Consider the following 23,090-nt stretch of genomic DNA (forward strand, 5'->3'; position numbering starts at 1 on the left):
TGGGATCAAAACCCGAGCCTGCCGTGATGAACTTGACTTGATTGATTTTTTTTATTTTTGTTTGGTGATTTTTCTTTTCTTTTCGCTTTTCTTTTTGACTTTTGAGAATCTTTCCAAAAAATTAATTTGCCCCAGTATGATGAATTTTTGCAACTTGAGTCCATAGTTGATTCTGTATCGCCATGTTGTTGCACCTTTTGATCAAATTTGCTTGCAACATTTACGATCTGCCTTTGTTCACCAGAGGACTCCTTCCAACACCGATTCCAGTGCGAGGTGTGATTGTTTTCGTCCATGCATGGAATTTTTCTGCAAAAGAGAAAAAACAAAAGGATTGCCACCATCATTTGATCCGCTTGCCTTTTGAGAATCGTGTAAACATAAGCCTTTTGATGCCTTCGTCAAAGTTGGCCGCGGCATCTGACTTGGTTGGATTTATCACTTCAAATGTCTCTGCTTTTCCAGACTGACCGGGTAAGCATTTTGCCATATTGCGAAGCCTTCGTAATTGGCTTGGCTGCACCTTAGCCCTTTTTAAGAGATGACTGAACCCAAGTATGCTTCGAGTAAACCACGGGGGTTGTCATTTACCACAATTCAATGATAAAGAATGAGGTATGCAAGAAAAATTCACATGTCATGTAAAAATGAATATGCACAAGAATGCACTCACAACTATTTGTGCTTAAATTCTACAAAAATGCCATGAATGCAAGAAATTTGGTAAAAATGAATTTCCTAAGAATGTATTTGCCAAAGAATGTTTTACAAAATGACACAGCTTTGGCCAAAGGATGCGTATTCGAATCTCTGAATATCCTTGTTCTGGAATTCAATATTGGCAGGGGTATGACAAAAATGAGGAGAAATCCAAATGGATCAAACCACCAGTTGTTCCTCCTTGTGCTTGCTCATTGCAGAAATCCTACCTTGGCGCCCTTTCGGGTTTTCACCAAGGTTGCCCCCACTCCTTTTCTTTTGCTTTGTTTTTGTTTTTGTTTTTCTCTTTTTCTTTTGTTTTGTTCCTTTTCTTTTGAGGTGCCCTTTCGGGTTTTCACCTAAGGAACAATGGAAAAACTCAACCATAATCGACTCAGGAGCATGAACTGAAGATTGCTGACATCAGTAAAATGCGCTTCCCTTGTAAGATTAGGCGAAGGCATTATGGACATCACTTGCCAGTTGATTAGCAAACTTCCCAATAGAAAATACGGCAAATGACGAAAGCCAGGACTTTGGGCTTTTGAAATGAAGTCAGGTGGGGTGTTTTTCAAGAAAAGTTGAGGCTTGAAAGCAAATTTTGATGAGAGGGGTGTGAAATAGCCTGAGATTGCATCATTTTGAAATTATTTCCAATTTTGAACGAAACTGAGGAAAATTTTGCCCCAGTTTGATTGGATTTTCTTTCTTTGCATTTTCTTCATTGCATTCTTCTTACTTTTTGCATTTTTTTTCAAAAACTAAATTTGCCCCTGTGTGGGGTTCTTTTTCCCTTTTCATCTCTTTCAAAGATAAATTTGCCCCAGTGTGGGGTTTTTCTTCCCTTTTCTGATCATTTTCAAAATGAATTTGCCCCAGTGTGGGGTTTGCAATTCTCAGGGGTTGCCAAACGAAATTTATTGTTCTGATAGCTCAAAGGGGATGACTAGGGATGAAATGTTTTGATTGGAAAAGAAGATGGCCTGACTTTTGCCTCGTCTCTTGCATGATTTCCTAGAAGGAATTTGCATAATCAAATAAAGAATTTCTTACACATGTCTGAGTTGATAAGTCGAGGGAATGTCTGTCCTTCCATTTCTGCCCAAAATGAGTACTCCTCCAGGCAATACCTCTTGAACATCCAATAAGCTTTGTCAATTTGAATCACATTAGCACTTTGTTCCCTTCTTCAGGATATCGGTGGCGGACCCTTTTGTTATGAACATAGGCCATGCATTTTGACAATATTGGTCATGGCACATAGCATTCAACTCCTTTTCATCAATCAGAATCAATCGTTAATGACACTGTTTTAACCAATCAACTTCCAACCTGGCCGGAAAGAGATTTTCTCAAATGAAGGGATTTATCAATGAAGGAATTTTCAAATGAAAGAATTTTTCCAGTGACGGGATTCCTTAATGAAGGGATTTTTCCAGTGAAGTGATTTTTAATGAAGGGATTTTTCAATGGTTTTTCTCAATGAAAACTTTCTCAATGAAGGATTTTCTTAATGAAGGCTTTCTCAATGAAGGAATTTCTCAATGAGGGCTTTTTAATGGAGGGATTTTCAATAAAGGGTTTCATCAAATTCCTAGACAGTGATATTCAAAAGAGTCAAATAACTTCACCTTTGGCCATCTCAAAGAATTAACAAAAAATCCAAAACAATAATCAAATAAACAAATAATCAAATTGCAAAAGATGCTTTCATTAAGCTATGTACATATGCAAGAAAAAGTTTTCCTGAATTTTAGCAAATGACAACCCCTAGATTTATCAAAATTCCCTTCGAGAGGGAAGATAGTCAGCCATCCAAATTGTGAAGAGCTCTTTCAAGACCTTCAAATTTCGTCATTGGAGGTGGATGCCTCAAAGGTGTCCTTGTGTTCAGGAAAAGGATTTGTACTTATATTTGGTCCTTGTTCACTCTTTCCTCTTAGCACTATTTCCCCTACCTCGATCATATCTTGGACTCTGTTCTTAAGTGCTCTGCAGTCGGCGGTTGGGTGGCCAGGTGCCCCCGAATGATAGGCACAGGTGGCCTGTGGATTGTATTCAGCAGGAGCGCCATGGGGGTAAGCTGGAGGGGGAATTACGCCGATTTTACCAGCGGCCTTTAATTGTTCATACAATTGGTCCAGAGGCCTGCCAAGATTAGTAAAAGTGCGATAGCGATTTTGCCTTTGAGGTTCAGTGGGTTGAGGGTAGTTGTAGGTGAGTCCATTTGGTGGAGGAAGTCGTTGATTGTAAGGGGGCCGGGGTCGAATTTGTTGAAAATTAGGCTGAGTTATTTGAAAAGGGACTACAGGTGGATTAGGATAGTTTGGGCGAGGTCGAGGGTGGTGGATATTGGCGTGATATACAGGATGAGAGTTTGGATAATGAGGGTAAGGGTTGGAGTAGGTAGGGTATCGTCGAAATCTGGGTTTTGGGGTAGGGTTTTGATCCCAGACAAAAGCAGTTTCCCCCTCTTTCTTTTGGAATTGTTGCTTCTTCCCATTACTACCTTGGCTTTGCAAAGCATCCAACTGCGATTTGAGGGCAGACACATTAACAATCTTTCCAGCCTTCACGAAATCATCAAATTCCTCAAGCTTATTAACAATTGCGGCAAATGAGCATCCAGTCATGCGAAAAATTTCTTCAAAGTACGGCGGATCATGTGCCTTAATGAAAGTTCGTATGATTTCGTCCTCAGTCATTGGTGGCTCGACTTTGGCAGCTATTTTCCTCCACCTCTTGGCATAAGTCTTGTGATCCTCAGAGGGTTTTCTTTTTGTCCCTTCCAGCGTAGTCCGTGTTGGAGCTAGCTCACAATTATACTCGTATTGCCTTACAAAAGCGTTGGACAAATCAAGCCAGGTCTTTGCTTCTTCGGGTTTCAGCTTGGAGTACCAGTCGAGTGCATCCCCCTCCAGACTTTCTGGGAATAGCCTCAAAGGCAGATTTTCATCATCTGTTGGCCTACCCAACTTGTTGGCGAACAATCGGAGGTGTGTTTTGGGATTGCCCGTGCCATCGTATTTATTGAATTTCGGAGTTTTGAACCCCTCAGGTAATTGTACATTTGGGAAAAGACAAAGCTCGTCATAGTCCAGCACTCCTTGCTTGTTCAACCCCTGACTCTTTCTTATAAACTCATCAAAGCGGTCCAGGCGCTTAAGCAATTTCATATCAATTGGAGCAGAAGATTCCCCCATTTCTGGCTTGTTTTGGAAAGTGTGCTCCGGTATCACAGGCTCTGCGGTAGTTTGATAAAAAACTGGATTCGGATGTATGTTTGGGTCACCTTGAGGTGGAAACCCTTGCCCGTAAAGAGGATAGAATGGAGGATTTTGAGTGTAAGCATATTGCGGGTTTTCAAACGTGGTTTGATTTGGAGGAATAACAAATGGTAAGGTGGTTTGAATCGGAGGAATAATAAATGGTTCGGATTGTGGCTGTGTGGCAGGCCCAAGCTCAGGTTGCACTCCGCTACTAATGAGCTCACCGATCAATTTCTTTTGAGCGGCCATTTCGGATGCCATTTCTCCAAATCTTGTGAGCAATTCAGTCAACTGAACCCCAGGACTTGCGGCTTCCGGCTGGGCAGTTGCAACAGCCTTATCGGATGATTCTGGCGGAGCACTCATGTTTACACGATTCCTCTGTGCTTGAGTACGGGATGGCGTTATGATGGGGCTCCGACGAGAAGTTATGTTTAAATATTACCTGAGAAGTTTTGAAAAGATTGCCTTTAGATTTAACCCTTGCTTAGTTATTCTAACAAAAATAAAGAAAAAGGAAAAAAGAAAAAGACAAGAGTTAGTAGATATCCAGAAAATTCGGATGCATGTCCTATGGGGGAACCCTTTTTGTGCCAAGGGTAGGCCTAGCATGAAAATGCAATCCTCTGAGGCAGGCACTATACCGTACCTGATAGATCTGATCAACTCATTGAGTGAAAAATAATTTTAAAAAAAAATTTAATCAATTGGAGGGACGAGAGACATTTATCAAAATGAGGTCAACGTCCGAATGGATGGATCACTTTTGATCGGTACAAGATTTTGCAAAAACGCACGGGTTTGACCTTGACGAACTTCCTATCAAAGAGATTGGAATTCGTTGATAAAATTTCTCAGTGAATTACGGGTCAAAACCCTAATTGATCAAGTGATTGGATGCAATGGACGGTTTTCTTCAAAATTGACTAGATTTTTCCCAATTTGGAATTTGACAATGAAACCCTAATAGGGCAAATGAGTTGAATGAAATTGATAATTTATTTAAAATCGACCGAATTACCCTAAAAAGGGAAACAGGTCAAATGAATTGAATGAAATTTATCCAAAATTAATCAGATCACCCTAAAAAGGGTAAATTGATCAAACGAAACTTGTTTTATTCAAAATCGGCTCGGTTGCCCTAAAAATGGGTAAATTGGTCAAATGAATGAAATTGAATTAGGGATTTATTCAAAAATCGGCCGAATGACCCTAAAAAGGGTAAATTGGTCAAAAGACCCTAAAAAGGGTAATTTGGTCAATTGAATTGATAATTTATTCAAAAGCGACCGAATGACCCTAAAAAGGGTAAATTGGTCAAAAGACCCTAAAAAGGGTAAATTGGTCAAATGAATTGACGATTTATTGAAAATCGACCAGGTAACCCTAAAAAGGGTAAATTGGTCAAACGAATGGTTTATTTAAAATCGATTATGAATTGACAAAATGGATTGATCGAATCGGCCGGCCATTGGTGGTTTCAGAAAATCAGTCTATGAGCCTTCTAAAATCACAATTTGGCCTCAATTTATTTATCATCTCAATAGGAGGAATCATTTGTGAATTTCTTCAAATTAATGTCCTTCACGCAAGGGATTTTTACCAATTTTTGATAAAATGGCCAAAAAGTGATTATTAGATGCTCATATTCCAAAGATCACTCTATGAAAACGATCGGATCTTACCTTACCTTGTGCACTACCCCTTTGGATGGTACAAAATGTAAACGTGCAAGTTTCACTGGATTAAATATCCGAGACACAAGGTGGCTTATTCCTAAACACGGGATTCCCTATGTGGCATTCCCTTCCTAGGGTTTATGCATGATGCCATTTTATTAAAGCAATTAAATATGCAACGAAATAATTGAAATATGACCTAAAAGTGCCCCATTTAATTGCCGGGGTAAGCCTAAAATGATGTGCAGTACATATGCATATGCAATTAACTTAAATTTAAACATGCTTGATATAAAAGGCGGTCTTATCCTAAACGAGTACCATGTTAGGACTCTTATTTCTAAGGTTTGTGTATGCAGAAAAAGGGAAAACAAGGAGAGGTTAGTTCAACAAGTAACATATAACACGTTGTGACAATAAATGATACAAGAATGAAAAGTAAATAAAGCAAAGAAAGAGGGGTGAAATCCCTCCCCTCATGCTTAGTGTTCCTAATTGGATAGGTTGACTCTATCCTAGGTAATTTCTAATATGGATGCATGAGGTTTGGCTTACTAATGCATCTAGACTCGATAAGGTTTCAGGCTCCCAAACCTTCAGACCAAAAAGTTAAGGGTCATCAATCCCAAAACCTTCGGTCGGTGGCTTGAGTGATCCCTTAGGCATCGCTATGGGCGCAGAGCACACCATCCGCCTACCTAAGGAAATCGATCCTAATCCTACAAGGAGATGTGGGATGGCGCCCACGAGAAAAATAAAAAAAGGTAAAAATAATGCATGCACGTATGAAGTGCTTCCTTTTGAGGGGAGAGATTATAATTAAAACACGTGTGGAGGCTCTACGGTGATATTTTCCCCCACCCAAATGCAAAGCGCGATACGAATAAATAAATAAATAAGCCATTCATCACATACACGTAAGACAAGGAACGATTACGAGTGTGAAATGCAAAATATCCTAAAAAAGAAAAAAAAACAACCTAAAACATCCAAATATGATAAATATAAGGGTTAAAAAGAGAAAAGACGACTAAGCCAAGTGCTTGGACTCTCTAACATCCCCAGTGGAGTCGCCAAGTTGTCGCGCCCCATTTTTTACAAGATGGAAAAAGAAAGTGTTTTATAAAAAGATGTGATTTATTAATAATAAATGAAAAAGGACCTAGAATGGGACTTAAAAGTATGCGACAATTTGGGTCCAAAATTTAGTCTAAAAGGGTTTTTAAGAAAAAAATAGGAGTCGCCACTTGGTATGGAGTTTTGGTGTACCAAGTCACCCAAAAATAAAGTAAAATAAAATAAAACCCTTTTTGACAACTCCAGGTCTTTTGAAAACAAGAGAAAATAAGTTCGGGAGTCACGGTTGAAGAAAGGGAAGGCAAAGGTTTAATTGACTCAAACCTAAGGCACCCTTTCAACCTAGTCTAAGCTAGTTGCGAGGTTTAGTCAAAATTTTCCTAATCTAACCCTTAATTTTATCATATTTGGATGTTTCCTACATGGATGCAAATCTAAATTTATAAAAATATCGAAAGGGACAAAATGTTCATTCAAGGGTTTAATTGAACCAATCGCATTAATTGCAAAGGCCAAAATGATTCCTTGAAAGTGTCACAAGTATGCAAATGATGAAATTAAAATAAAAGAAAAGAAATTAAGTTATATACATATATAAATGATCAAAGAAAAAGGGAATGCAACATAAAAGGTACGGGAGGCAAAGACTCGTGACATAATTTTCTTATACATGGATTAATAGGGTATTTAAACTAAAAAGTTACAATCGCCCATTTTCCATGTTTGAAAAATAATTATCCTAACATGAACAAGCAAATGACCTAGCTTAAATGAGATGCAATTCTAAATGGCATGATTAGCACCTATAGCGGGTAAGGGATAATATAATAGGGAATATCATACAAATGAAAAAAGATCCTAAAAATAAAACATGCATGGAAATGTAGTGAATAACACACAAAGATGAATCTAGCGCAAGACAACCTAAATGGTCTAGCGTTGGACTAGCCCATTTCTAAAAATCCTTACTAGCGTTGGACTAGCAAGTAAGCGTAGGGAGAAACCATAACTAGCGTTGGACTAGTGTGGTGACGTCATGCATTAACAATTCATAGTGAAGCAAATAAAGCATAAATTAAAACAAATAAACACATAAGAGCACGTAACACATAACACGTAAACATAATATCTAGATGCCAAAATCCTAAGAAAAGCGGATAAAACACATAACACATAAACCACATAAACACGCAACCTATCTGTTACATCGGGGAGCGCCTAACTACAATCTAGGAGGAAAAAATATAATAAAACAAATCTAATTATCCTATCTATTACATTTTTTGAGGTATTTAAATACCTCTCGAATCATTATAAAAACTAACTAACATATATAAGAAAATTTGAATGAATATTTAAATCAAATAAATAAAGCATATAAAAATATATAAACACATAGAAACACATAGGAGCACATAAGAGCACGTAATTGACATTGAAATAATAAAATAGGAGTACCTCCCGTTTGAAGTGGTGACTAAATGGAGTCAAATTATCCTATTTATACTCACAATGAACAAAAGGATCATGGCACCAATTTAATTGAAAAAGAAAATAATAATACAAGTACTAAATTCACACTAATATGTCAGACGTAAAGAAATTTAAGCAAATCTAAAAATTACAAGTCAAGTATATTCAAAAGTAGCATAATTAGCTATTAAAGAAAAGAAACAATCATAATAAAGAGAGTCAAAATTCATCAGGGACTGAATTGCAAAAATTGAAAAACTTTTGGGGATAGAAATTATATTTTTTCAAAGTTCAGAGGTCAAAATTAAATAAAAGATAAAATTCAGGGACCAAAGTATAATTAATTTAGGGACCTAGATGAAAGGAATCTAAAATGTTCTGGGCCACAGTGAAACTACTCCAAAAACCAGGGGCTAAAGTGCAAGTTCGTTTTTTATTTGGGCAAGAAAAGGGCATCAGGCCTCCCTTTTTATTTTACTTGGGCCGAACCTACCTAAGCCCAACTGAAAGCCCAATCCAAAACACACAGGCCAGCCCGTCTTTTATCACTCAAACCCAGCCAAAAACACATGGGCTCCAACCTCCTAGCCCAACCGAAACCCAAAAGAAACATAAACCAAAGCCCAGCCCCAAAACCTAACAAAACTAGCTCTTGGCCCAACCGAAAAATAAACATTAGCCCAATCCCCTTTTTTCTTCTTCTTTTCTTTTCTTTCTTTTCTTTCTCCTTCTCCCCTTCCGTTTCCTCTTCTTCTTGTTCGGCCAGCTGAAGAAAACTTCAGCTGGTGGCCATGGAGGCTGCCGGTGGCGCCGCCGCCGCCGACCGCCGCCGACGGTGACCTCTCCGGTCACCAAAAATCCTCAAAATACACCCCCTCACTCGATTTTTTCGCGTAGATTCCATTTTTGGGCTTAGTTTTAACAAAAAAGGACTCGAAAGTGGCCAAAATGACAAGAAATCAATTCAGTTTTTATTTTTTTAAAACCCTCAAATCTTCATCAAAAATCATAAAAATTATGCCAAAACCCTCCTTATAACTTCCACAATACAACTATAATCTTAGTTTGACAAGTAAACAACAACAAAAGGATGCATTAAATCAAAACAGCCCCAAAAATGAAGAAAATTATTCTAATGCCTTTAAAGCTCAAAACTCCAAAAAATTTAGATAAACACACATTTCCAGGCCTGGTGCTAGCTAACGGTCATCCATTTTGACAACAACATACACAATATTCAGCTTCTTAATCCGTTGTTCCATTTCGGCATTTTATCAAGCATTTGGCATGCATTCACAGTACCGTTTCTTTTTTCCTAATTTAGTTCAGTGACCCATCCCAAAATTTCATCCATACAACACCAACAAAAACCAGCAAAAATAAGCAATAAAAAAGATAACCACACATACATTCAATCTAGTTAATTAAAAAAAGAAAAGCTGGAAAAAAGGGAGATAAATACCTCAATGAAGAGTTTGGTCCTTTTGCCAAGATTTTTGATGAAATTGCCAAGCTCCAATCCAACCGATTGCTGCCTTGTTGTGTGCAAATGTGTTGGAAAAAATTTGGGAGAGAGGAGAGCCGAGAGGGAGAGAGGAGTTTTTCTCTTTTTTTTTCCTTCTTCTTTTCGGTCCAGCCCAGAGAGAGAGCCGAGAGGGATGGAGATTTTCTGGAGGAAAAATTGGAGTGTTGGTCTTGTTTTTGCTTGTCTGTCCAGTCCCCTGGGGTAGAGCCGAGAGAGACTTGTAGCCAAAAATATGGAGCTTGTGTGCTGAAACTTCCGAAATGATGACTTCTGCCGATGAAAAGAAAGGTGCATGGCAATTGAGTATGGAATGGGTTAATAGGGGTTTTGGTAGAGAACATGATTATGATGATTTTTTTTTATTTTCTTTTTTGTTGTTTGTTTTTTTTTTCTTTTTTCTTTTTTCTTTTTTTTTTCCTTTTTTTTTAAAAGCAAACCTGCAAAAATGAGAAAACTACACATTAATAATAATAATAATAATAGATAACTTACTAAATAGATAAAAATTCAGGGAAATATTAAAAATTGACAAAAATTTGGTGTCTACAATCAGAATCAGAGACAACAATCCAACATCAAAACTTGGTATTCATATGAAGACTGACCACTAGAAAAAAGAAAAGAAAAGCAAATAAACGAAAGATGGACAAAAACAAACTAAAAAAAAAAAAAAAAAAGAAAAAAGTAAAACAAAAGACTCCAGAAACTAAAAACAAAATTACTATCACCACAATGATTCCCCCCCACACCTAATTCACACATTGCCCTCAATGTGATAATGTAAAAGTAGAAGGAAGGAGAGGGGCAACGGTACTTCCCTGGAGTAGGGGCGGTGCAGGTGGAAATTGTGGATCAACTCGCATCTGGAGCTAGTGCCATTCGTGGCTTCACCATGGACTCTAGGTATCACTCTAAGCAACAAGAGACTACAATTGCCAACAAATAATGGAAGCCGGAAATTCAAAGCAATAACAATTTTAAAGCCAACCCAACGAATAAAAAGCACAATTCAACCACATCACAGATTAAACCAGACCCCAACACTTATAGCAAATGCAATCAATAAATACTTAAGGAATCCATGTAGTCAAATTCAGAATTAAGGCCGTCCAAAGTGCAACAACTGCTCCAAATACCCCAAGCAAGTCAATTAAAGGCAACCGACTTCAATAAGCAAATGTAAACGGCACATTCATATCCCAATTCAACGAATAAATGCAGGAAAGTAGCCACAATACTAGAGCACAGCTCCCAATAATGCAACAGAACAGCAACTCGAACAAACTAGGAACTGTGCTAGTGTCGTACTAAATCAACAACTTTCAGCAATTAGACACAATCGGACACAATATCGCGACAACTATCGCCAATTGGACAGTTGATTGCACACTCAATCCAACCAAAAGTTCTAGCAACAGCCGTTCAGAATTGAAGCAACAAATTAATCCCAAGAACTCGAATTTTCAAACAAGCAAGCATCTCCAAATATAAGCAACAACTATAGTGAGAAGACCCCACCAGTACCACTGGTGGGCACACAAGGAAGAATTAAATCAAATATGATCGATCGATAGCAGGAGCACCCAAATTCAATCAACAACAAGTAATTCAGACAAACAAAAGCAAAAGAGAAACACAAAAAGGGGCCAGATATCGATCAAACAAAAGCCATTGCCCACCATGAATAAAGAATACACTAAAAAGCAACAGATACTGGTAAACCACAGAGGGAAAAAGGGACCGGACACCGTTGTTGGCAGCGAGACCGAGCGCTTGGGGCAGCACGGCAGCGTTTAGGGCAGGCCGTGGGAGGAAGGAAAAGTCACGCGATGGAGCAAGAGGCTGCTGCAGAGGTGGGAGCGAGCTGGGAGGTCGCGGCGCGCAGCTGGTCAGCGGTGTGCAGCTGTGCGAGGCGCGGGAGCTAGCAGTGACGTGCGCTGGTCAGCTAAGGAGGAGATGGGCGGCGCTCGACTGTCGCGTGGCTGCGACTTCTGGCTGGAGCTACTGGCGGCGCGCGAGCTTTGTGGATGGACGCGAGAGGATCTGGGGTGGTCGAGCGCAGGTGGAGTGAGGTGGAGCTCGAGTGGGTAGCCGCTGGTGGATGGCGGCTAGTCAGCAGCTGCCGCGGGCTGGAGATGGCGATAGAAGCTGCTGGAGTGGGGGCGAGCTGGCGGTGCGCTGGTCTCGGTCGCGCGATGCTGCCGCGCGGGAGGAAGAGGAGTGCGGCAGCGATGGCGACTGGGCAGTGGCGCTCTGGGCCGCGGCTTGGGCCTGGCGAGCCTGTGGCGGCGAGGAAGTTGGAGCTGATGTGGTGGTGGAGATCGATGATTTGGGTGGGATGGCCGGCGGCCGAAAGAAGAAAAGAAGGAAAAGGGAAATAGGGAAGAAGAAAGAAAGAAAAGAAGAAGAAAGAATTTTCTTCTTTTTTTTTTTTTTTTGGAATAATTTTTTGTTCTAAATTGAATTGAGATTGGAAAATTCGATTTTTGAATACCAAAACTGAAAATGAAAAAGGAAATTACTTTTATAAAATATTTTTTTTTTTCAAAGAACCTCTAGCTTAGGCGTGGGCACGTCTAACTGCTATAGAGTCCGCAGATCCTGAACGAAAATTTCTTTCCCTCAGGCGTGACCACCTGGCGTGGGCACGTCTAACTGCTATAGAGTTCGCAGAACCTGAACGAAAATTTCTTCCCCTCAAGCGTGACCACCTGACGAGGGCACGTCTAACTATTAGCTTCCTGCCACAAAAGCAACAAATCACTAAATGCAACTAACACTTAACAAAAATTCCAAAAAGCATAAGAAAACTAAAATAAAGAGTCTTGGGTTGCCTCCCAAGCAGCGCCTTTCTTTAATGTCTTTGGCTAGACATTGCCATATTTATTCACGGAGGATAAAATCTTGTGGCTCGTTTCAGTGCTTCATCCTCTATATAATCCTGATAGCCCTCGTAAATAGAGTAATTCTTGAGCACACGAGCTACGGGCTTCCATGGACTAGTAAATGGCGCCAAACAAGTCAACGATAATTTGCATTCTCCACTCTCTCCTCCATCACACGCCTTTATCGGTTCAAGATATTTGACCATCGTAGCTCTTAACTTATTCCTGTCATGAAACTCAAAATCGTCTGGTATGATAAAATCAATCTCACTAACAGGAATTAAAGAATATGAGTCAGGAAAATATTGATCAAGAAATGGAGGAGATGTCACCGCATTTGGAGATTGTTCACTGGATTCATTCACTTGAACCATTTGATGTTGGGGTCTCATGTCTTGCACTTCAACTTCCTTTTCAACTGCATTTTTAGATCCTTCTTCTTGAGATTCTCGCAGCACCATGTCATTCGTCAGGATAATTGCACTCTCATCTTCCTCATGGTCGATAATAGTTTGTGAGGGCAATTCTTCACTTTGAGAAACCAATCGATTTATTCTGGATGTCAAAAGACATAGTTGATCTGCCAGATAATTCATTGCATCCTTCATCATCTCATTCCTCATTTGTGTCTCCTGTTGGAATTGGTATGTATTAGTAGTTATTGGTTCAACTATCTCTTCAAGAGACATACCTGACATAGATGACGATTCTTGAGACTCATACTGCTGAAAATTCATTGGCCCCGTTGTATAATTATAATTGGAGTTATCCCACCCTCCTTGATCATACCCGTATGGATTAGGGTTATACCACGTTTGAGACCAGGGTGAAAAATCTCCATAATTATTGAGTGGGACACTCAGATTATCTTGATATTCGGGGCACATACTGGTTGAATGATCCCTGGCATAACAAATTTTACAGGTTGCAGCAGCCATTCTTTTTCTAATAGAGTTTACTGCCTCTGCATGTGCAAACTTAGAAAAAAAACTAGTCTCATCGCCTTCCCCGGAAACAAAATCCAGTCTATCACCAAAATACGGGGTGTTAGAAGCCATAAACTATAATAAAAAAAAATAAGAGAAAAATAAATAAAAAAAATAAGAAATAAAAACAAGATGAACTCAAAAAGAAACAAATTAATCTGGCACCAGTCCCCGGCAACGGCGCCAAAAATTGACAGGCGTCAAACCTGTGCAATAATAAATACCTGCTTAAATAAAATACAAATTCTGTATATAGCGGTAAGCAGGGTCGAATCCACAGGGACTGGGGATAATTTAATTTCTTCTCAAGTTCCAGATATGGGGGGTTTTGAAAATGATAGTAACTAAATTACTTGGAATAAATTAATTAAAATAAAATAACTACAACTCAAATAACTAATTATCACAATAAAAATAATAATGGACGAACTCTAGCCAAGAGACAACTTCGGAGATGGTTCACTTAATTCGATCACAGATGCAAGGATTATTCCAGTTACTATCTGATAAATTAGTTATAGTTGTCATACACGCGATAAACAACCAACTCTTCCTCAATTTGTCGATAGCCAAGGTACGACCGTTGACTATTTCTCTAATCAGGAAATAACCCTAGGTACGACCATAGAAGTTCAATTCGCTAATTGCATGAATAATTAGAAGAGCCTAATTCTAACCAATCAACACGCTACGAGGGTCTCTTTAAGTTAGCCTGCCTATCTCCCTGACACAAACCCAATCATGCCAGTTGCCACCAGTTTAGAATAATTAAACAATTACGGATTTAACTACCCTAATTGGCTTCAGGTTATTGAATTAATCTAGAATCCGGGCCCTGGATAATCGAATAATAAAACAACCATATGAACAAAAAGCAGAAGATAGACGAATACCAGAAGATAATAGGAAATAAATAAAAACTAATTCGATCTCACAAATTTAGTAGAACCAAGTCCTCCGTTGTTCCTCGACTAGATGAGAAACTTAGCCACGCCTCATGAGAAAATCTCCACGTAATTTAATTGAGGTCCAGGCCATCAAAAGAGCCAAGAAAGAAACAAAACTAAAAACTACTCTAAAAAACTCTCAAATCCCCAAAGATAAAGCCGCGGCCAAAAGAAAAGAATTGTCTCCTAATCTAAAACAAATTGCTTCACTTCTCTCCGTGGTCCCCACGAATTAGCACAAGCCTGCCGAATTCACCTCCTTGTTTTGAGCCCCTGTGCGGTCCCCACGAATTAGCACAAGCCTCTGTACGTTTCTTTTCCAAAGAATTCCAAAGAATCACTAATGATCAATCTTTTTCGTGTGGTCCCTGCCAAGATTGGAGTAAAAGAGTACAAGCCGTGAACTGAAGCTCTGCCGAGTTTTTCTCCTTCTCGTTTCCTATTGCTAGGCAAAGACTTCCTAGTAAGAGTCCTAGTCAGCAATTCTTCTAATCAGCCAAAAGAAATGCCATCCGTCTGTAGCTTCATGCAGGCCAGTTCTGTGAGGCTTTTTGGACTTTTTTACGTGTGGGGCAATTTCCTCCAGCAAGTCCCCCTTTTTAAGCACTTTTCAAATCCCTTTCCTGTAGATAGGTCCAAATACCAAATATAAGTATATATCGACAATTCAAAACAATATTTGGCAAGGACAAAGGGGAAATTACCAATAAAATTACTAACAATTAACGCCCTATCAATTCCCCCCACACCTGAACCATGCTTGCCCTCAAGCATGAGAACAACAATTGAACACCGAAATTCAATAATGGCTATTGCTCTAACTATCATATTACCAAGATACCCAGAAAAACATATATCAAGCATCACAGTTAAGATCCAAGAAAGACCACTCCGGTTAGCTTTCCAACCACCAACTTCTCCAATTTAAAACAAACTAATCTAAGAAAAAGGAATGGTTGCTCACATTAATCAGCAAATGGTCCAACTATTAACCAAAATCTGGACATTAAGATCACAAACCGGCAAGCTGACTTATTCACATACTAACACAATCTTTATTTTATTTTTTCCCTTTTTTTTTATTTTTTTTTTTTTAGTAACAAAAGACTTAGTCTATAGCCCTTAGAGCCTTTTGACGCGAACTCCAACATTTGATAGATGGAGGAGCCCGGTTACTCAGCTCCAATCGCTACAGGACCACGCACTCATAGCAATTACTACCTTTTAACGAGAAAATCGACACTTTAGGTGAAGATCCCCGGTTACTCAGTAGTAACTACTAGCGGAGTACAGTCAACTCTTATTTATAACCAAATAACACAATATCTAAAAACAACACATGAATAACAGCAGCCAGCCTCAAATTTCCAAACATGAAGAACTAGAATTAATAATTGGACCAATTCACAAGAAAAATGCCAATAATCATTCCCTATGCCTAGAAAAGTTAACTAAAAATTAGAAAAGTCAAGCAATTATTGAGATTCACCAAAAAGATGTTCCTGAACTCAACCACATCAACTCGATACCTTTTATTAATAAACTTGGCAACATCAGAATCAGAGACAACAATCCAACATCAAAACTTGGTATTCATATGAAGACTGACCACTAGAAAAAAGAAAAGAAAATAAACGAAAGATGGACAAAAACAAACTAAAAAAAAATAAAGAAAAAAGTAAAACAAAAGACTCCAGAAACTAAAAACAAAATTACTATCACCACAATGATTCCCCCCCACACCTAATTCACACATTGCCCTCAATGTGATAATGTAAAAGTAGAAGGAAGGAGAGGGGCAACGGTACTTCCCTGGAGTAGGGGCGGTGCAGGTGGAAATTGTGGATCAACTCGCATCTGGAGCTAGTGCCATTCGTGGCTTCACCATGGACTCTAGGTATCACTCTAAGCAACAAGAGACTACAATTGCCAACAAATAATGGAAGCCGGAAATTCAAAGCAATAACAATTTTAAAGCCAACCCAACGAATAAAAAGCACAATTCAACCACATCACAGATTAAACCAGACCCCAACACTTATAGCAAATGCAATCAATAAATACTTAAGGAATCCATGTAGTCAAATTCAGAATTAAGGCCGTCCAAAGTGCAACAACTGCTCCAAATACCCCAAGCAAGTCAATTAAAGGCAACCGACTTCAATAAGCAAATGTAAACGGCACATTCATATCCCAATTCAACGAATAAATGCAGGAAAGTAGCCACAATACTAGAGCACAGCTCCCAATAATGCAACAGAACAGCAACTCGAACAAACTAGGAACTGTGCTAGTGTCGTACTAAATCAACAACTTTCAGCAATTAGACACAATCGGACACAATATCGCGACAACTATCGCCAATTGGACAGTTGATTGCACACTCAATCCAACCAAAAGTTCTAGCAACAGCCGTTCAGAATTGAAGCAACAAATTAATCCCAAGAACTCGAATTTTCAAACAAGCAAGCATCTCCAAATATAAGCAACAACTATAGTGAGAAGACCCCACCAGTACCACTGGTGGGCACACAAGGAAGAATTAAATCAAATATGATCGATCGATAGCAGGAGCACCCAAATTCAATCAACAACAAGTAATTCAGACAAACAAAAGCAAAAGAGAAACACAAAAAGGGGCCAGATATCGATCAAACAAAAGCCATTGCCCACCATGAATAAAGAATACACTAAAAAGCAACAGATACTGGTAAACCACAGAGGGAAAAAAGGACCGGACACCGTTGTTGGCAGCGAGACCGAGCGCTTGGGGCAGCACGGCAGCGTTTAGGGCAGGCCGTGGGAGGAAGGAAAAGTCACGCGATGGAGCAAGAGGCTGCTGCAGAGGTGGGAGCGAGCTGGGAGGTCGCGGCGCGCAGCTGGTCAGCGGTGTGCAGCTGTACGAGGCGCGGGAGCTAGCAGTGACGTGCGCTGGTCAGCTAAGGAGGAGATGGGCGGCGCTCGACTGTCGCGTGGCTGCGACTTCTGGCTGGAGCTACTGGCGGCGCGCGAGCTTTGTGGATGGACGCGAGAGGATCTGGGGTGGTCGAGCGCAGGTGGAGTGAGGTGGAGCTCGAGTGGGTAGCCGCTGGTGGATGGCGGCTAGTCAGCAGCTGCCGCGGGCTGGAGATGGCGATAGAAGCTGCTGGAGTGGGGGCGAGCTGGCGGTGCGCTGGTCTCGGTCGCGCGATGCTGCCGCGCGGGAGGAAGAGGAGTGCGGCAGCGATGGCGACTGGGCAGTGGCGCTCTGGGCCGCGGCTTGGGCCTGGCGAGCCTGTGGCGGCGAGGAAGTTGGAGCTGATGTGGTGGTGGAGATCGATGATTTGGGTGGGATGGCCGGCGGCCGAAAGAAGAAAAGAAGGAAAAGGGAAATAGGGAAGAAGAAAGAAAGAAAAGAAGAAGAAAGAATTTTCTTCTTTTTTTTTTTTTTTTGGAATAATTTTTTGTTCTAAATTGAATTGAGATTGGAAAATTCGATTTTTGAATACCAAAACTGAAAATGAAAAAGGAAATTACTTTTATAAAATATTTTTTTTTTTCAAAGAACCTCTAGCTTAGGCGTGGGCACGTCTAACTGCTATAGAGTCCGCAGATCCTGAACGAAAATTTCTTTCCCTCAGGCGTGACCACCTGGCGTGGGCACGTCTAACTGCTATAGAGTTCGCAGAACCTGAACGAAAATTTCTTCCCCTCAAGCGTGACCACCTGACGAGGGCACGTCTAACTATTAGCTTCCTGCCACAAAAGCAACAAATCACTAAATGCAACTAACACTTAACAAAAATTCCAAAAAGCATAAGAAAACTAAAATAAAGAGTCTTGGGTTGCCTCCCAAGCAGCGCCTTTCTTTAATGTCTTTGGCTAGACATTGCCATATTTATTCACGGAGGATAAAATCTTGTGGCTCGTTTCAGTGCTTCATCCTCTATATAATCCTGATAGCCCTCGTAAATAGAGTAATTCTTGAGCACACGAGCTACGGGCTTCCATGGACTAGTAAATGGCGCCAAACAAGTCAACGATAATTTGCATTCTCCACTCTCTCCTCCATCACACGCCTTTATCGGTTCAAGATATTTGACCATCGTAGCTCTTAACTTATTCCTGTCATGAAACTCAAAATCGTCTGGTATGATAAAATCAATCTCACTAACAGGAATTAAAGAATATGAGTCAGGAAAATATTGATCAAGAAATGGAGGAGATGTCACCGCATTTGGAGATTGTTCACTGGATTCATTCACTTGAACCATTTGATGTTGGGGTCTCATGTCTTGCACTTCAACTTCCTTTTCAACTGCATTTTTAGATCCTTCTTCTTGAGATTCTCGCAGCACCATGTCATTCGTCAGGATAATTGCACTCTCATCTTCCTCATGGTCGATAATAGTTTGTGAGGGCAATTCTTCACTTTGAGAAACCAATCGATTTATTCTGGATGTCAAAAGACATAGTTGATCTGCCAGATAATTCATTGCATCCTTCATCATCTCATTCCTCATTTGTGTCTCCTGTTGGAATTGGTATGTATTAGTAGTTATTGGTTCAACTATCTCTTCAAGAGACATACCTGACATAGATGACGATTCTTGAGACTCATACTGCTGAAAATTCATTGGCCCCGTTGTATAATTATAATTGGAGTTATCCCACCCTCCTTGATCATACCCGTATGGATTAGGGTTATACCACGTTTGAGACCAGGGTGAAAAATCTCCATAATTATTGAGTGGGACACTCAGATTATCTTGATATTCGGGGCACATACTGGTTGAATGATCCCTGGCATAACAAATTTTACAGGTTGCAGCAGCCATTCTTTTTCTAATAGAGTTTACTGCCTCTGCATGTGCAAACTTAGAAAAAAAACTAGTCTCATCGCCTTCCCCGGAAACAAAATCCAGTCTATCACCAAAATACGGGGTGTTAGAAGCCATAAACTATAATAAAAAAAAATAAGAGAAAAATAAATAAAAAAAATAAGAAATAAAAACAAGATGAACTCAAAAAGAAACAAATTAATCTGGCACCAGTCCCCGGCAACGGCGCCAAAAATTGACAGGCGTCAAACCTGTGCAATAATAAATACCTGCTTAAATAAAATACAAATTCTGTATATAGCGGTAAGCAGGGTCGAATCCACAGGGACTGGGGATAATTTAATTTCTTCTCAAGTTCCAGATATGGGGGGTTTTGAAAATGATAGTAACTAAATTACTTGGAATAAATTAATTAAAATAAAATAACTACAACTCAAATAACTAATTATCACAATAAAAATAATAATGGACGAACTCTAGCCAAGAGACAACTTCGGAGATGGTTCACTTAATTCGATCACAGATGCAAGGATTATTCCAGTTACTATCTGATAAATTAGTTATAGTTGTCATACACGCGATAAACAACCAACTCTTCCTCAATTTGTCGATAGCCAAGGTACGACCGTTGACTATTTCTCTAATCAGGAAATAACCCTAGGTACGACCATAGAAGTTCAATTCGCTAATTGCATGAATAATTAGAAGAGCCTAATTCTAACCAATCAACACGCTACGAGGGTCTCTTTAAGTTAGCCTGCCTATCTCCCTGACACAAACCCAATCATGCCAGTTGCCACCAGTTTAGAATAATTAAACAATTACGGATTTAACTACCCTAATTGGCTTCAGGTTATTGAATTAATCTAGAATCCGGGCCCTGGATAATCGAATAATAAAACAACCATATGAACAAAAAGCAGAAGATAGACGAATACCAGAAGATAATAGGAAATAAATAAAAACTAATTCGATCTCACAAATTTAGTAGAACCAAGTCCTCCGTTGTTCCTCGACTAGATGAGAAACTTAGCCACGCCTCATGAGAAAATCTCCACGTAATTTAATTGAGGTCCAGGCCATCAAAAGAGCCAAGAAAGAAACAAAACTAAAAACTACTCTAAAAAACTCTCAAATCCCCAAAGATAAAGCCGCGGCCAAAAGAAAAGAATTGTCTCCTAATCTAAAACAAATTGCTTCACTTCTCTCCGTGGTCCCCACGAATTAGCACAAGCCTGCCGAATTCACCTCCTTGTTTTGAGCCCCTGTGCGGTCCCCACGAATTAGCACAAGCCTCTGTACGTTTCTTTTCCAAAGAATTCCAAAGAATCACTAATGATCAATCTTTTTCGTGTGGTCCCTGCCAAGATTGGAGTAAAAGAGTACAAGCCGTGAACTGAAGCTCTGCCGAGTTTTTCTCCTTCTCGTTTCCTATTGCTAGGCAAAGACTTCCTAGTAAGAGTCCTAGTCAGCAATTCTTCTAATCAGCCAAAAGAAATGCCATCCGTCTGTAGCTTCATGCAGGCCAGTTCTGTGAGGCTTTTTGGACTTTTTTACGTGTGGGGCAATTTCCTCCAGCAAGTCCCCCTTTTTAAGCACTTTTCAAATCCCTTTCCTGTAGATAGGTCCAAATACCAAATATAAGTATATATCGACAATTCAAAACAATATTTGGCAAGGACAAAGGGGAAATTACCAATAAAATTACTAACAATTAACGCCCTATCAAGTCCCTACTCCAGCACTTGAAATTGGATTTTGGTCATTTTAACTGGCGATTAGGTTTAATTTTATTATTGTACAGGTTTCGACACCCTGTTAGTACGTTTTCACCACCTAACTCGAAAGTTTCCTGTACAAGAGACTCAATAACAATCAAAGCAAAGACTGAGTTAGAACCCTCTCGATACTTCATCGTCTCAAAAATATTAAAATGCACCCTTTCACCATCAAATTTCATTGATAAAGTACCCTCATTCACATCTATCTTAGTTCTGGTAGTGCTAAAAAACGGTCTACCTAACAAAATAGGCGACGGATTTAACGACTTTTCAACTCCCATGTTCAGGATATAAAAGTCTGCAGGAAAGACTAATTCATTTACCTGAATTAAGACATCCTCAACTAGCCCTTCTGAGTAGGCGTTAGTGCGATCGGCTAGTTGGATTATGATGGCCGTTTCTTTTAGTGGCCCTAGATTTAGGGACGTATAAATAGTTTTTTGCATTACATTGATTGACGCCCCTAAATTCAACATGGCCTTCCTGATCGGCGTATTTCCAATCTTATAAGGGATCGTGAACATACCTGGATCCCCACATTTGGGTGGGAGTTTTCTCTGGAGCATGGCTGATACATTCTCTCCCACCGCTACTCTTTCATCTGCTCTCAACTTTCTCTTATGAGTGCACAAGTCCTTGAGAAATTTTGCATATTTCGGCACTTGCTTGATAGCTTCCAACAAAGGAATGTTGATCTCCACTTTTCTGAATACCTCAAAGATCTCTTTCTCCTTCTCCGTCTTCTTCGTCTTCTCCAACCTGCATGGAAAAGGAGGTAAGTTAGATTTAATGGGTACAGAGGGAGCAAGAGTTACCTCAGAGTTGTCACGGATGTGTCCTTCCTCTTCCTTCTCCTTCTCGATTTCATCTTCACTCATACTTTTTAAGTTCGTGGCTTTGGACCCTTCCACTTCTCTACCACTCCTCAGTGTCATGGCACTAACATTCTTGAGGTTTGTCTCGGACTGCGATGGTAATTTTTCAAAAACTTGGGACTCCAAACGATTAATCACGGTTGCCATAGGACTTATCTGATTCTCCAGGTTTTTCATACCCACTCTAGTCTCCTGTTGGAACTGAGTGGTGCTCGTGGCTAAACTCTTGACGATTTCCTCCAAAGAGCCTCCTGAGTTAGACGACGAAGGTTGTGGCTTTGGTTGCCACGGTTGCTGGAATTCCAGTGGACGATTTGAAAATGAATTTTGTGGCCTATTCCCATAGCTGAAATTGGGGTGATCTCTCCAACCCGGATTATATGTGTTGGAGTATGGATCGTACGGTTTACGAGGCGCGGGCACGCCTCTAGACATGTTCACTTGTTCAACTCCATCCTCTTGCATCATAGGATATGAGTCGGTGGGGTGGCCCACATTTGTGCAGATTCCACAGACCTTTGCTTGGTGCACGTTCCCCACAGCTAATTGCCGCACGAAAGACGTTAACTCAGTTAACTGCTGCTGAATGGACGACGTCTCTACCTCATTAACCCTACGGGTAGGGTTATTTTCACGAAAACCAAACTGTTGGGAATTTTTCGCCATCGACTCAATAAGTAGCCATGCTTCCCTTGGTGTCTTGTTCGCCAATGCTCCCCCGCTCGCAACGTCAATGATACTCCTATCCGATGACTGTAGTCCCTCATAGATATACTGGATCAACAGTTGTTCACTAATTTGATGCTGTGGACATCTAGTGCACAACTTATTGAACCTCTCCCAATAGTCGTATAGGGATTTTTCAGGGTACTGCTTAATGCCGCATATCTCTTTTCTTAGACTCGCAGCCCGGGATGCAGGGAAGAATTTTTCCAAAAATTTCTTCTTAAGTTGGGCCCATGTGGTGATACTACCGGCAGGTAGATAGTATAACCAATTCTTTGCTGCATCCTTAAGGGAGAAAGGAAAAGCCCTGAGTTTGATCTGCTCCTCTGTAATGTCTGGAGACTTCAT

The 23,090-nt window shown here is 40.0% G+C and overlaps 1 protein-coding gene and 1 non-coding gene across 2 annotated transcripts; one reads left to right on the forward strand and one right to left on the reverse strand.

Moving 5' to 3' along the window:
• Positions 1-20,643: 20,643 nt before the first annotated feature.
• LOC113766399 lies at positions 20,644-23,090 on the reverse strand. Its single transcript, XM_027310593.1, has 2 exons — positions 21,163-23,090; positions 20,644-20,824 (listed from the first exon to the last, which is right to left on the reverse strand). The coding sequence occupies exons 1-2, from the start codon at positions 23,088-23,090 to the stop codon at positions 20,644-20,646; spliced, it is 2,109 nt and encodes a 702-aa protein (XP_027166394.1).
• On the forward strand, positions 22,813-22,919 carry LOC113767218. Its single transcript, XR_003467937.1, has one exon. It is a non-coding gene; the product is annotated as a small nucleolar RNA R71 (small nucleolar RNA).

This window comes from Coffea eugenioides, chromosome 3 (genome assembly GCF_003713205.1).
Source record: "Coffea eugenioides isolate CCC68of chromosome 3, Ceug_1.0, whole genome shotgun sequence".
NCBI classification, from domain to species: Eukaryota; Viridiplantae; Streptophyta; class Magnoliopsida; order Gentianales; family Rubiaceae; genus Coffea; species Coffea eugenioides.